The sequence below is a fragment of the Brachyistius frenatus genome, unplaced genomic scaffold (genome assembly GCF_029030835.1).
Source record: "Brachyistius frenatus isolate BFR_SWC_R1_liver_20210118 unplaced genomic scaffold, ASM2903083v1 Contig_161, whole genome shotgun sequence".
Taxonomy (NCBI): Eukaryota; Metazoa; Chordata; class Actinopteri; family Embiotocidae; genus Brachyistius; species Brachyistius frenatus.
Window position 1 is genome coordinate 702,726 of NW_027210760.1, and position 15,017 is coordinate 717,742.

At 38.4% G+C, this 15,017-nt stretch overlaps 1 protein-coding gene across 3 annotated transcripts in view; it reads left to right on the forward strand.

Annotated features, from left to right (window-relative positions):
* Positions 1–1,109: 1,109 nt before the first annotated feature.
* Positions 1,110–15,017, forward strand: part of LOC138631606 (cell adhesion molecule DSCAM-like) — a 102,308-nt gene continuing 88,400 nt past the window's right edge. For 2 of the 3 annotated variants that reach the window (XM_069716648.1, XM_069716649.1), the window contains exon 1: positions 1,111–2,071. In XM_069716648.1, coding sequence (XP_069572749.1) covers positions 2,029–2,071 — 43 coding nt within the window. In that variant the 5' untranslated portion in view covers positions 1,111–2,028. Of the gene's footprint in view, positions 2,072–15,017 lie in introns of all 3 variants that reach the window. The other variant, XM_069716650.1, reaches the window with a different exon arrangement.

Consider the following 15,017-nt stretch of genomic DNA (forward strand, 5'->3'; position numbering starts at 1 on the left):
CAGTTTGTAAACCATTGCTGTACAAAGGCAGAACAAGAGCAGGCCTGCACATTACAGTAAACACACTGCCATAACTGAATGAATAACAAACCATCATTGCTGAGAGCCAAGGAGGGGAATTAAGCAAAATCAACACAAACACTAAATATTTTGTATATGTGTGATGAATAGTGCATTTCCCTTCCTGCTATCTTATTTTGGGTGGCTGGAGTCAGCGATAATGATCTGTTTTATTTTGGGGATGCCTGTCTGGATGCCAGACAGGCAGTGACAGGTCTTGTATTCCTGGTGGAGAGCATGTGCAGGTCTGATGTGGATGCTAAGTCTAAGAGACAAGGTCTGGATCGCCTTTGAACAAAATGTGCCACGCTAAATTCAAACAGTCACATGGTTGTAGATGTCACAGCAGTTAGTTATTATGGTATCTACAGTCTCAGTGCCTGCAAAATCATTTCAAGCTCAACATATGATGCAAATTTGACGTAAACATCGGTGTTATGGGAAAAACACAACATGCACGTTTGGTCCCTTACGTTTCAGAGGGAAACATTTACTGTCTGCATGTTCCCCTTCGGTGCTTATTGTTTTTTGTAAAATGTTAAAATGGAATGGTGCCCTAATCATTTCAAATTGCATGCTGTTCTTACCATAACGGTTTAGTATTTTATATAGTAATCCACAGCTCTCTGGCGTGCTACTTTTATTTGTCAAGGTCAATTCATGAATGCAGGGGTAAGGCAAGCAGGATCCCAGAAATGCCTTCTGGGGTTCATAAATGATCCAGAAATTACATTAAAAACAGGATTTGATTACCCCAACCCCTTTTCTCCCGCCTCCAATTAAGATAATTTAGAATTGAGCTTTTTCCCCCTGACCAAATGCCTAGCATCGAGTCAGGTGTAGCATCGCGGCATCCCCCTGCCTCCCTCCTTCCCTCCCTCCCTCCCTCCCTCCCTCAGCCTCTATCCTCCGGTCTGCTACACCACAGCAGTGCCAGCAAACCATAGAAAGATGTCCTGCCTGGGCTAATTCTCTCCTGCTTAATTTAATGTACAGTTCTCCTGCTCTGAACCGGGCACCTTGATCCGTCATCTCTGTGTTAAAACAGAAGAAAATAGGATTTTATAACGCTCCTCCAGAGGCTCAGCTGTGCGCACCCTCATCCCCCCACCCCTGCACCTTTAAGGCAATGGAGAGGGAGAAAAGCGGCAGCGGAGAAAGAGGCGAGGGTTTATTTCACAGTGCTCTGAGGCAGGGCAGGTTATAAGCGCAGGACCAGTGTGCGCAGTTTGTGTGTGCGAGGAGAAGATGCGTGTGCTTGTTGCTCGCCGGGCGGAGAGAGGCGGCGAAGAGAGAATGAGTTTCCAGCGCAGCTAACAATCAACTCCATGCGTTTTTTAATCCTCGAAAAAAATTACAAGTTTTACGCATTTTTTCCCACATACCTGAGATGACACGTTTGGCTCCTCTCTGTGCATAGACTTCTGATTGATTTATTGATAGATTTTTTTTTTTTTTTTTTTTTGTCCTGATTTTTGAGGATTTTTGCTTTTTGTTTCGTTGTTTTGATTTGTTTCACAGTGGAGTTGTGTCTGCGCATTGACAGTTTGTCCTATGCGTCTCCAGCCTCTGACTCAGCAGCAGCGGCACAGCTCACCTGGACCGGGGTGCACCGAGCAGAGCTCCCTCATGTTCCACGCAGAACAGCGCTCCGATACGGGGGGACGGCTGCACTGAGGCCCGGTGCGGTGCGGTCAGTCCAAAAAAGGGGGAGACGCAGTTGTGGATCATTCATCTCCCGCTGTACCAGGAGACAATCAGCATCAGGAAGAAGCTCAGACCTCCTCCTCTTCATCTTCTTCCCAACGTGAAGGACTGAGAGAGAGAGAGGGAGAGAGAGAGATTTGCAAGCCCCCTTTTTGTTCATTGCAATTGACTTGTTGAAGAAATAAAAGGAAGAAAGAAGAAGAAAGAGTGCGGTGAGAGAAGAAGAAAAAGCATAAGCTTGGATATTGAACGGAGCGGGGCATGTGGATATTGGCTCTTATCTTTTTCCAGTGCATCTTGAATGGTAAGTCATGCATTTGCGCACATCGAACTTCAAGTTTATGTTAATTATACTACTTGACCGAGCATAAATAATAGTCTGAATAGTCTGAAAGTGTTTCTACTATTAAGCTGTTGATTCTTATATTCATTAATTTATTTTCCTGCAAAAATAAACGGAGGAATAGGCTGTTGCAATGTCCTGTCACAGGCAGTGGGGCTTTTGGTGGGGGGTTGATACATTAACAATAACCTTCATAAAACTTGTGACATTTAGCCACCACTGCTTGTTCAACATTTAAGATTTAATACACAGAGAAATAGAGCGAGGGAAAGACGAAAAGCATAGGTTTAATTATAGGTGCAGCCTGTACGGCATGAGGAACAAGGCATTTTTTTGTGTAATTAAATTTAGTTTTTGTATAATTCATTTTTACAACATTTTTAGGCTTGAAATCTCTCAATTATTTTGTTTCATTCTCAGTCGACAACATAAAGGATTATTTACTCTGTCATTAAACAGCAATGGGCCTCAGTCTGGGTGCGTTTTTCTACATCGAATCCTACATTTTCAGATGCCTAATATGCATATAACAAAACAATCACACTTTGATGCATATTTTGCTCATGAAAAATATTTTTTTAATAAATACATTTGTTGTAACATATGAGCATGTTCACCTGCTGTAATCAGCATTTTTTTAAATCTCAAGCCTGCCTGTAAATGGCATTTAAACAGTGTATTATTTGCATAATGAAAATCTGTATAGACATTAACATCAATTTTCAATTCAGAAATCCACTCATAAACCCAGAAGTATGGTAATTAAAAACTAATATATTACACAAAGTAACTATTTTCATTATTTAACATCTGAAATGAAATAATGTGCACATTTATATTACATATTTGTGTTCTTTCTGTTAAAACTATCGAGTTTCTTGTGCAAAAAAGGATTAAATAGGTTGGCTGTGCTTTTTTTTTTTCCGCCATTGTACCCGCCATATTAGAAGCACAGACATGGAGTCATTTTGGATTGGGGAAAAAAAGAGACAAGCCCTTATCACCTTTGCCCAAGTGCACATTTTGCAAAATGTATTCAGATTCTGTCTTGTGCACCATGGATTCCTGAAAAGATAGGCTTGATAGGTGGTAGTTGTCTTTTTTTGGACTGAGGGTGACAGATTTTTTTTTTTTTACTGCAAAGTGAGGAAGGGGGAGCCGTTAGGAGGATAAGGGGCTGTGGGGTAGTGGGTAGGATGTGTACGTGTTGGGGGGCAGATATCAGCTCAAAAGAAAATTTTGGGATTTTGAGGACATTTTAAAAGATAGATGGAAAGACAGGAGCAAAACAGAAACAAAGAGTGGAGGACAATGCGTCAAGCAAAGATGACAGGAAAACCATTTTGTGGCCATGCTGAAGGGTTCAATGAAGGCAGTAGTTATATATATTAAGAGAATGGAGTGAAAGTAAATAGCCTACTTCATTCTGGAATTGATGCAGGACAATTTCCAAAAAACAGAGAAGACACTGACGTTAATTTCAAATGTCCCTCAATGCTGTGCTGAAATTTCTGTTTGCTAGCATAATCCATTGCTTTGCTTGTGCATGGCTTTTTTTCAGTCTCTTTAGTCCAGGCAACAGTGTTGCAAAATGGCTGCTGCCAGAGACATTTACATTGAAACTTTGAATGATAGCAACAGCACTTGTAATTGTGATTAATGCTTCATTTGTGGCCGTTGCTGATGCAGTGCCATTTGTATCAACAGACTTTGTTCATTTGATATTGACCTTCTTTATTAATTCAAAGATTTAAAAAAAATGTTGCGACAGAAATTAGAATTATCAGTTCAGTTCAGTGTGAAAATATTGTCTTTCTATTTGTCTTCCTTCTGTTTCATGCTAAATTAACATCAGGCAGAATAAAAGGGCTGTGAATGTTGATCTCAGATGGTTCCTGTTGCACATTTGTTTTCGATGAACAGACCCACAAAGATTAGACCAAAGATTATAATTAATGAGCAGCTTCCATCAGAACTGTACATTTTGTGCCTCTTCTGGATAGAGGAATGTAGCTTCCTGAAATAAAGGCTTTTAAAGGTCCAGCACAGGCTGCTGAGGTTGTCTCCATGGAGACATGGGTAATGACTGTTGCTGCAGTGTGGGCTCTGGGATTGAGAAACACTGCACTGCATTCAGGTGACCCAAGCAAAGCGTCTTGATAGATTTCAGTCTGTCACTCTTTTCTGATAATATTTATTTATTTCATTTCAAACATTTGATTGTATTTAAAGGCTTAATTGCTTGAATTCTTAAACTAATTTGGTGTGTTTGGTTATCATTTGTACATTCATGTAGATATTGATATTCGCTTTGTCTGTTAGTAGAACATATATTTAAAGATTAAAACTGCAGTCCACCTATTTGCACTTTACCAACTGGGTAAACTCTATTTTGTTGAAAATTGCCATTTGCGAATTTGAGGACACATTTTCAAGATAATCTACTGTAGATATAAACACCTCACTGTTGTACAGAGTAGAATCTGTTGTAGAGTTCACTTCAGTGGTGCTTAAGCTTTTAAAGTGCTTTTGCAAAAGTGTCTATTAAAACCTAAATGGAATAGGAACTACATATTCCAGTATGAAGAGATGTAATTGGGGAAATGGCATAATGTTGTTTCTGCTACGCCAAGGGAGGAAATCTGACACATGCTCAATTGGACACTAATAAGCTGTATAAATACACAGCAAAGCTCTTCAATTGACTCTTAGTACCACTGTGTGCATGTATATTTTTAGCTTTTAGCTTAGAATAAGGGGCTGCTGGAGGAAAAAGTACCTCTGCTTACTAAAACATAAGCATTTTCAGTATGACTTAATCATGTTGTTAAACATGAATAATGTAAGAGCAGAATTTGGTCTCCCTCTTCTTTACATCATAGAAACAGACTTAACACAGTGAACTGTCAGCAAGCTCGCTCGCACTGAACAATGATTTTGGAGGATTGATACAAAACACCAGGACATCTGAGCAGCTGTCATCAGCAAACTGTTACCCATGCATGATATTAATCCTGATAATGACAGAGATTACAATCAATCAGACAAAAAGAGGATAGGTAGGCATGTCATGAAAATATTAGATTAATTGACATAAATCAAGGGTGTGTATTTGTATACTCATACCAGTTATAAACTACTTATTGATCACAGTATTTAAGTGTTAAGTCATTACACTTGGCTCATAGAACTTACCTTTATATTCAGAAAATTTAGTTTTTTACTCATTTTTAGTTCTCTGTAAAAAGTATACTGACAGCAAATTTTATTTGTTTTCCTGGCAAGAATATATTTCCTTACTATACAAACAACATCTCTTATGGTTTAGGCATTACTCAAGGTCACAGAAAGATGGTGAGCTCAGTCAATTGTTAAAAAAGTCAAAAGTGACTTACAGTGCAATACAAGTTTATTATTAACAAGCAGCATGCCTTTATTGCCAAACCCTGATCATTTACAATATGGTCACTGCCATACGGTATCTAAGTCCATCACAAATGACAGAGCACTTCTCTCAATCAAAACTACATTACTAAAAGTAATCCAGGCAGCATGTTTCCTCAAACCTTTTTGGCCAAGGAAAATTTGTTTTGTTTTCATCATTCTTGGTGGTAAAAGAGAAATATTTATTTCAGTTTTTGATTGTCTTAACATGGATGTTTGGTTGTTTTAAAGTGGAGCTTTGATGGGTTATACCAAGTTTGGCCCTTTGGTATCATTTTGGCCAATTATCACCAGTCAAAACAGCTTTGCTTTGAGGTCACATTAAGGCCAGTGGGAAACTAGGTCTGTAAAGACTTGTGTCTTTTGGTATACATCTGTCACTTCGCATAGAACCACAACGGGTTAACAAAGTCACAGCAACACACATCAGCAAACAACTGAGCTCAGCTCTTCAGTTGCACATTAATATCAGCACACCAGTCAACACAATGTAGGCCATTGGGAACAAAGAAATTTGAAAAGAGTCAATCCTGTGTAAATCAAATGCTATGTGATTCCTTTTTTTTTTTTTAAGTAAATACTAGTTACATCTAGAGCTACCGTATCTACCGATGTTATCATTTTTGACTGTAGTAGGATATTCATATGCTTATTTAACCCACATTTTTTTTGCATTAGAAGAATGATTAACGTCAATAAACAGAATTTTAAAACCTAAAATTCATCTGTGACTATATGACAAGTATTTCTGATTGTATGTAACCAGACTTTTAGTGACACATGGCAAACATTTAATTTGTTTTGCAAATATAGATTATTTTATTAGTATTATGAAATCCAGTTCATTCAGTAATATGAATCCCAATTGGTTAGACTTAGGTTGAAGCTTAGCTTCTTCATCGACTTAATTTTTGTGCTCTTAAGGTTGTACAGTCATGTCCAGATGTATACTTTATACTTTCTTAATTATATACTTATATATATGTTTTAATTATACATATAACATTATATCCAAAGGTATTAGTGGATTGCAGTTTTTGTGGACCCACTGTGGGGAGGCTGTGGCTCAGACGGTAGAGTGGGTTGAACACTAATCAGGAAGGTTGGTGGTTCAATCCCAGCTCCTCCTGTCCACATGCCTAAGTGTCCCTGAGCAAGACACTGAACCCTAAGTTGCTCCCAATGGTGTACCATCAGTGTGTGAATGTACTCCTGATGGCAGCACCTTGCATGGTGATCTGTCTCATCAGTGTGTGAATGGGAAAAACTATGTTAAAGTGCTTTGAGACCAAAGGTGATAAAGCACTATACAAGTACAAACCTTTTACCATTTACTAATCACTCTTTGTCAGTGCCATAGGATAGATCTTTTTTTGTTGTTGTTGCTCTGCCGTCTGTGCTTGCTATGAGTACAACCAAGCATATGATAATGAATGCATATTGAACTGTTAAAGGTTTCATTTAACCCAGACCAAAATGCTTTAGGGGGTGATAGTGTGTAGTGAGGTGGAAAAAGAAGAGAAAGAGAGGGGGAAGAAGGACACAGAGTCGACTTGTGTTATGTGGTATCTAAAGCTCAAAGAATCAAATCAAATCAGCCTAGTTTTCATTGCAGAAACAAAGCTGTTCTTTATGATTCTTTGGCCTCTCATGGATCATAGTTTTTTAAATACTAAGTGCCACAACCCACATGATAAATGATAGAAATTGCTTTAACTCGTTAAACTTGTACAGTCTGGTGAACTACATAGCTTTTTTCTGATGACACACCGTGATATACCTGGCATGAGGACAGTGTTATGGTCTAATGGTTGCGAGCAAAATATGAAGTTGAATTTGACAAGGTCCAGTCAAATGGGGTGGAAAAATGCTGCACTCATTTGATAGCCAAACACTGCAACAGCTACTAAGTGCCTTTCAGCTTTTGAATGTTTTATAGATAGCACAGGAACTGTTACGAATGTTTCTAAACATGGATTTCAGAATCACAGAATATTGTTTTGAGTTAGTATTAACTCATCGGACGGGAATGATCCCGTGTTCAAACACTTTCACCTTTTATGTTAAAATGAGGTCGCAATTGTTAAATGCATTGCTACAGCTCAGTGTGATGAAAAAGCTTATCACCAGAATATTTTTGACAATTTGTGTGACATGTATTCTATGTTCTTGCAAATTGTCATTGCAGAAATGTATAATAAGACACTGGATTATACATTATAACTGGACTGGTGACTTAATAAGATGACAATTAGTTGTGTTGTTTCTGACTGGAGGCTTTAATTATAAAATAGGGCAGTAGGTTAATGCTGTGACCAGGCAGGTACACAAGCTAAGTTTTCTAAATAAATGCTCTGGCCGTTGCTCCGCACTCATTGTTTACTTTGGATTAACAACTTTAACTTTGAAGATTGTATTGAAATTTACACGAGTTGGAGAAACTATAAGACAGATGTTTACATTCTTTATTCGGACCCATGCAGTGAAACTTTGTGAAATTTACAAATTAATTACAATTTACTTTAACTCACTTTATGGTATAATGTATACATGTAATATCTGCTGTACAGTCTACATCCCTGCAGACTCTTTTGCATGTTTGCTTGTTTTGATTATTGGCCCCTGAGATCATGATAAATGCTGCCATAATAAAGACAGACATGGAAACAGATTTGTTAGGTTCAAAAGGAGATCTGCTCAGAGGCTGTCATCACGTATGAAGATATTAATAGCCAAGGGCAACACATAGGAAGAAAGATCAGGGATCTTACATGTTAAGGAAAGTCATTTCTGAATTAGCTGGCCACCTATGTGAAAGAACAAACACATTGCCTGAGTCGTGAGATTAAGGTCAACGATAGAGATGAAAGTCCCCAGAGGCCCCAAGATACGTTATTTTAAATTATCGATTATCAATTGCAAATTATGTCCTTAAAGGAAAACTTTGTCAACATCTTTGCATCGATAAAGTTTTGACTCTGTTCATTTCACAATTATTTAATCTGTTTTACAAAACCGTTTTAGCTGCCTTAAACACTTATCATAATTTCATTGCCATTTGCAGATATTTTTGGAAACAAAAATGTTAGCACTCATTAATTTACATATTCTGCACTTAAACTTTCAGCACATCTGCAAAATACACTGGCTTTGGACATTTTGCATATGTTCAAATTAATATTTTCACTGATTTGTTGATTACTCCGGGTCATAAATAATTTTCCCCAAAAAATTATTTTTTCAACACAATATGCTGCAGGGGAATATAACAGGTTGGTCACTGGGGTGATGCAACTGTTGCCAAACAACCCCTCCAGCAATTTGCCTGGAGGGATTTTGCTTTATGGACAACTGTCTGCATGCACCTAGAGAAGGTTTAATTTGCTAATAGTATTTCTGTAGATCCATGAGAATAAGAGCGAGAAGTGAGTGAGCTATACTGAAAAAGAGACACCATCTATAAGATTTCTAACAAAACAGTGAAGTGATGGAGAAATATTTGTAAAGATTAATGACCAGAGTAAAACGTATAAAAACAAAACATGTTCAGCTCAATAATACACCTATTTCTGCTCTATACAACCTGTTTATGAAAACACATTGTCATATTGTTTTTACTTAAGTTTTAAGCTTTGTAGAATGTGACATATCAGTGTAAAATGTAGATATTCAGTTAGCTTTGTCCTGAACATGTGAGGATGCAGTGTTTAGTAAAAGTAGCCAACAATTATTTTTTTCAGCCATTTAAATCTGGTGATCATTGGAAAGATACAGTTTAATTCATTACAAAACTGCTCATTTTGAAAAAAAAATAAATTCAAATATAATAACTAAATATTATATTATGATTTATTTATTATCTTAAAATCAAAATTTATTTTGCTATATTTGTTGAAATATAGTCATAGATATTTAATACTTAACCATGGAAGACTATCAGTGAGAAAATATCAAATCAGGCCCTCACTGGGAATTTGATCCCCCATGGCTGACTTATGGACGTGCTCATTAAGCATAACCAAATTGTGCTGATTAGCATTCAAAATTCACCTCTGTTCCCATTGCCCAAAATGTGTAACATTTTCAAACATTCTGGCAAATGTTTCATTAAAGTGTTGCTAGCCCCCAGCTCCAATCCAATCCAGTCTCCACTCTATCAGGCCTTCCCCAGAAGTGATTATGGTAATTGCTGTTTGATCAGATGATTAAATTATAATTTGATTAAAACCACACAGTAAACGCTTTGAATACATTAATGTGTATTTTGCTGCCTGGTAGTGTTTGCAGGGACCCCTGTCACCTTGTTACCAGTGTACACACATCCTAGGTATACCGTAGGACCGGGTGACATGTATGCAACGCTGCACTGGGAAGTAGTGATGAACATGAATGCTGGTTTTGATGTACTGTGCTCGAGTAATCACGGAAAACCTGATAGTTAATAAAGGCTCCCTCTCGTCTGTGCAGATTGAGTGCAGCTGTAATGCAGATAGCTGCCATTTTCTCAACCATTGCCCGTCTCTGTTACTCTGAATTGTTAGTGACACATCAGGGTGATTTATAATAGTGTGGTTGCAGACAGCTTCGTACAGGACTACATGATTAGGTTCTATATTGTACTTCGACATTACAAGATACATTTGTAGTCTGAGTATTCTGTGACCTCTTAAGCATCTCGATTCAAGATAAATTGAAGAGTTGAAGTGGTGTTGGAAGCACAAAAACAAAAAATTCCAAATAACGGTGCAGAGGCACACGCTTTTAACCATATTTAAAAGATTGCCTCTCTGTGTTTGCATAGGAGCAATAAGTGAGGACTGTCTCCTGGAGTGGGGTTACTGAAGATGAAATGCTGTTGCCTTAGAGGGAAATAGTGGGCTGTTGAGGGGAGGGGAGAATGGGATGTGGGGGAGAGTATTGTGTGTGTGTGTGTGTGTGTGTGTGTGTGTGTGTGTGTGTGTGTGTGTGTGTGTGTGTGTGTGTGTGTGTGTGTGTGTGTGTGTGTGTGTGTGTGTGTGTGTGTGTGTGTGTGTGTGTGTGTGTGTGTGTGTGTGTGTGTGTGTGTGTGTGTGTGTGTGTGTAGCGAGAGGGATATTTTTCTGAGGCGCAAGAGGATGGCTGGGAGTGGAAAGGCAACGATGTCTAGTCATCTGACCCACAATCCCATTTAACCCAAGGCCTCCACTGTCAACTGTCAGTTTATCTCGCCTCTTTTGTTTCTCTTCCGCTAATGGGTTCATTTTGCCCAGAGTTGTACAAAAGCAACATGGCAATGAAGCAAAAAAAAAAAAAAAAAAAAAAAAATTTTTTTTTTTTTAAACAAAGACACACAAATCTCCAATCTTTAATTGTTATAAGTAATTCAGGAAATACCATATTCAGTCCATTTTGATGATTTTGTATTTGGCAAATACTTGCTAATGCAATGCATTACACCATCGCTGAACATTCATCTTTATGAGGACTGTAAATAATCATTTTTCATGCATGCAACTACATTGTATTAAGCGCAACTGTTGCATAAAGATTCATTCAACATTTGTAACATCAAATGTAGATAGTTTTATAAAAAATGTTTTCCATGTTAAATTACTGAAAAGATTTAGTCACCTTTCATCATCTTTCACATTTTTCTTTTTGTAGTGATTAAGAATGCACATGTTCATCCAAAGTGGCCATTTATACACCAAGACTCATCGCTTCACCAGTGTGGTTTCTGGATCATAACCTCAAACAAGGTCCAAAGGAGCCAATGAATGTGCTTTTGTTACATAAGCAGAGAGTTTTCATATCTCACACACTACAAGTGTGTGGCAGGTCAAATGGGGCAACTATACTGATCGAACAGAAATTTAACAAAGCATTGTTGCCTCTGTCCTTTGGACAACGGATGTGATCCAAAATATCCTGTCTGTCTAAATGGACACTTCACCTGTGTGTTAAATGGACATGTATTTCATTGAAAAACAATGTGAAGCAAACAAGGACAGATGAGTGCTACCTGAACCATCAAATAAATGTTTCCTTCTCATGTCTTTGGTCTGTGGTTTGCTTACCACCCATTTTGCATTTCAGCTCTCAGTCATTCATGTCAACATGTTTAGTCACTACTTGCCATCGGTCATATGTCAAATCAATTTAAAATGTATCAAAAACAATTTAAGGAGAGACATGTTAGTGATTAAGTTTATTACAGTTTTCTCTCACTTTTTTCTCTTTCACTAAAGAAACAAATTGTAACTGTGTAATTATTCTGTTCAGATACGCATGATATACATCCGCTCTGTAAATCACAGGCTCCTGTGCCATAGTACAAGTATTATAGACGATCTTCAAGCTGTCAGCCTTCCTCCTCCAGCTAATCTCCTTGTTCATCCCTCCCTGCTGGGTTTAATGTTCTCCTTCTCAGCACACCTCAGATCCTCTCTCTTAGCCCAGTCAGTTAGAATTGTACTTAACAGTATACAGTAGAAGGGAGAGATGGAAATAATTTTTCTGAAATAAAAATAATGTGACTATTTCACTCTCTAAAAGCACCCCATGTATATTATGCTGCAATACATTAAATACAAATTGATAATCAGGTACTGAAGAACTGTGCAGAGACTCTCTCTATCCAAATATACTCTAGCACCTTGTTGAATGAAGACAAACATTTGACTTTAACACATTTTAGCACCACCTGTGAAGTCTATACTTTGTATATATGTATGTGAACTGACATTGAACATTCTTTCAATTAATCTAGCTGTCGTCAGAAGTGAGTTGCAGACATGTTATCAAAAAAGCTTTGTTATAGCTCTTCAGCCATACTAGCAGTTCTTTGAGGCTGTGGTTTGGCTTTACTTGCAGTAATTCTTCTAACATATTGATAATCAACAGGTATTGTCATGCCGACCACTTTATTTTTTGTGTGTTAGAATGCTAATAATAATAGTAATGAGAAATAAACACAAACCCAGCGAGTATTGTTTTTGTTTTAAAAATGTTCGGACAATATTATGCAGTGTTCTAGTAAAGTTAATGTTATTCTAAAAGGTAAGATAATGTTCTCCAAAAACATTCTAGAATTTTTTTTGTCGACATTCTGAAAATGTTTTTCATAAAATTATTTGATTATGTACAAATTATTTTTATCAGCAAGGTTTTTTTGGTCCCAGAATGTTATTATTTTAGAGTAGGATAACATGATTTAAAAATATTATACAAATGTTTTTTGGTAATATTATGCTTTTAGAATTTTGGACTCGAAACCTGCTTACAGAAATCACATTGGGATTTCATGCCGTGTAATGTGTCACAGGCCAGACATTCATGGCTACTTATATTAGCTTTTTAATACAGTATGTGAACTAACATCTGTTCGCTTGGACACTTCCAAGCGAACCAGTAGCTACATCAAGCTCGGATTCAAACTTTATTTTCCATGTGGATTAATATTGGAAGTTGCTACTTTGGGTACTTGCTGTCATTTGAATGCTGTGTCACTTGAGAAGGGTAATGAAAATACATTATGAAAGTCTTATATGGTTGTTTATTTTTCTCCTGACGTGCCTGTCAGTAGCAGTAGCTAGAGTTTGTTTACTCACTAACAGGAGTTTCTCTTATAACTCCATAGCCATCGCTATTCTATTTCCGCTCTCCCACTGTCTCAGTCAGTTTGTCCATTGCCACCTTGGTAATGTTACTGATTAAAGTCTTCAAAGTACCCAGTATGTGGGAACTCCCTCCCCTTCTGTTTGTGCTCATGTAAATTAGCGTTTATATGCATCAGCTAACCCACTCCACAGTGATTCTTTTCTCACCCTCCTGAGAGTTGACATCAGAGGAGGCTATCATTGGTTTTACATGGCGGCTGCATGGCACTGAGCACATCGCTCAACATTATTCATGAGGACAAATTGGGCGCCAGTGATTTGGGAGAGTGAGGGGACTCTGTTCTTCGATCTGTGCATCTCGGCTCAGAACGGCACTTCTCTTTACCGCTTATTGTGTAAGCCCCCTGGGCAATAGAGGAAGGGGTGTGTGTTGTGGGGGTGGAGGAGGGGTTGGATGCTTACTCACTGTCATCATGAAGCTGTCCCGTCCTCCACCCCATCTCTTTTCCATCCCCCTTTTTCACTTCCCCAACCCCCACAGTCCCCTCCCTAGGCAGTCTGCAGAGCTCTGCCTTAATTACCTGCATCGCCTGCCATGAGCTGTCAGTGTGGCTCAGTGCTTGTTTGCCCCAGTGGAGCTGCCCTAATGTCTCGATGCCCTGGTGCCCCCTGTAGCACACCAGAGATCTCTGACCTGGTGAGGGACACGATGTGGCTGAGAGCCAATCAGTCTCCAATGTTTAAATACATTATCAGCCTTGGGCAGGGCAGACATGTTGTGGCTAATAGCTAATTCAATGTGATAAAATCATTGGTTAAATTAGACTGTCACTGGAAAATATGAAATTAAATGAAACATCAAGAAAGCATCAAGTTTTGTGTTGTTTCAACAAGAAAACAAAAAGTCTCCAAACATTCAGCTAAGGTTGATTAATGGTGTTTGGTTGAGGTAAACACAGAGCAGAGCAAAAAGCCCCTGACACAACAGGCTAATGCATAAACCTATTAATGTTGTGTGTTAGTGGGACCTGTATTGATCAGACATTTACTTAAATAAATTGCCTGGGTGATTTGGAAGCAACCACTGATTGACATTGTCAGAGTGGAGAATCATGGGTCAAATCAACCACACACTAAATGGAACATAAAAGGCATGTTTGTTTATTCTTTTGAAGGAATAATGTCATTGAGGATCTTTGCAGTTGGTGCTTTTTTTTAAAACAGAATTATTTTTTACTAGTATTCTGAAACATAGCTATAGTCGAATATTCTCTGTAATGGTATCAGGCTAAACCAGCAACATTACTGTCCACATTGACTCCTTGCTGACTTGCTTGTCAACCAAGCCCATGTCAGTTTCTATGTTTATTGACTTCCAGACATTGACATAGAGGACACACACACAGACACACACACACACACACACACACACACACACACACACACACACACACACACACACACACACACACACACACACACACACACACACACACACACACACACACACACACACATCCTTTTGACACACCCGCATGCACTTTCCTCTCTTCTTGACCGAAGTGTGTCTGATGCCCTTGAACCACTAATGTAGTAGCAGAGGAAGGATTGCATGAGGAGTCACCTGCAATCGACGATTAGAGTCTTCAGCAGGGCCTGCCACCAATAGGTGTTGACATCTGGGACTGCCAAGCATTATTTCCCAAGGCAAGAAGAAGAGACCCACTTCACCAGTCCAACAGGACACCGCCCCACCCCTACTCCCCCACCACCCTTTCCACCTGTCCACTGAGAATGGCTAAGACAGAAAACAGAGGAAAAAAGAGAGAGCACATCTATTATACATGTGTGGGATTCATAATTGA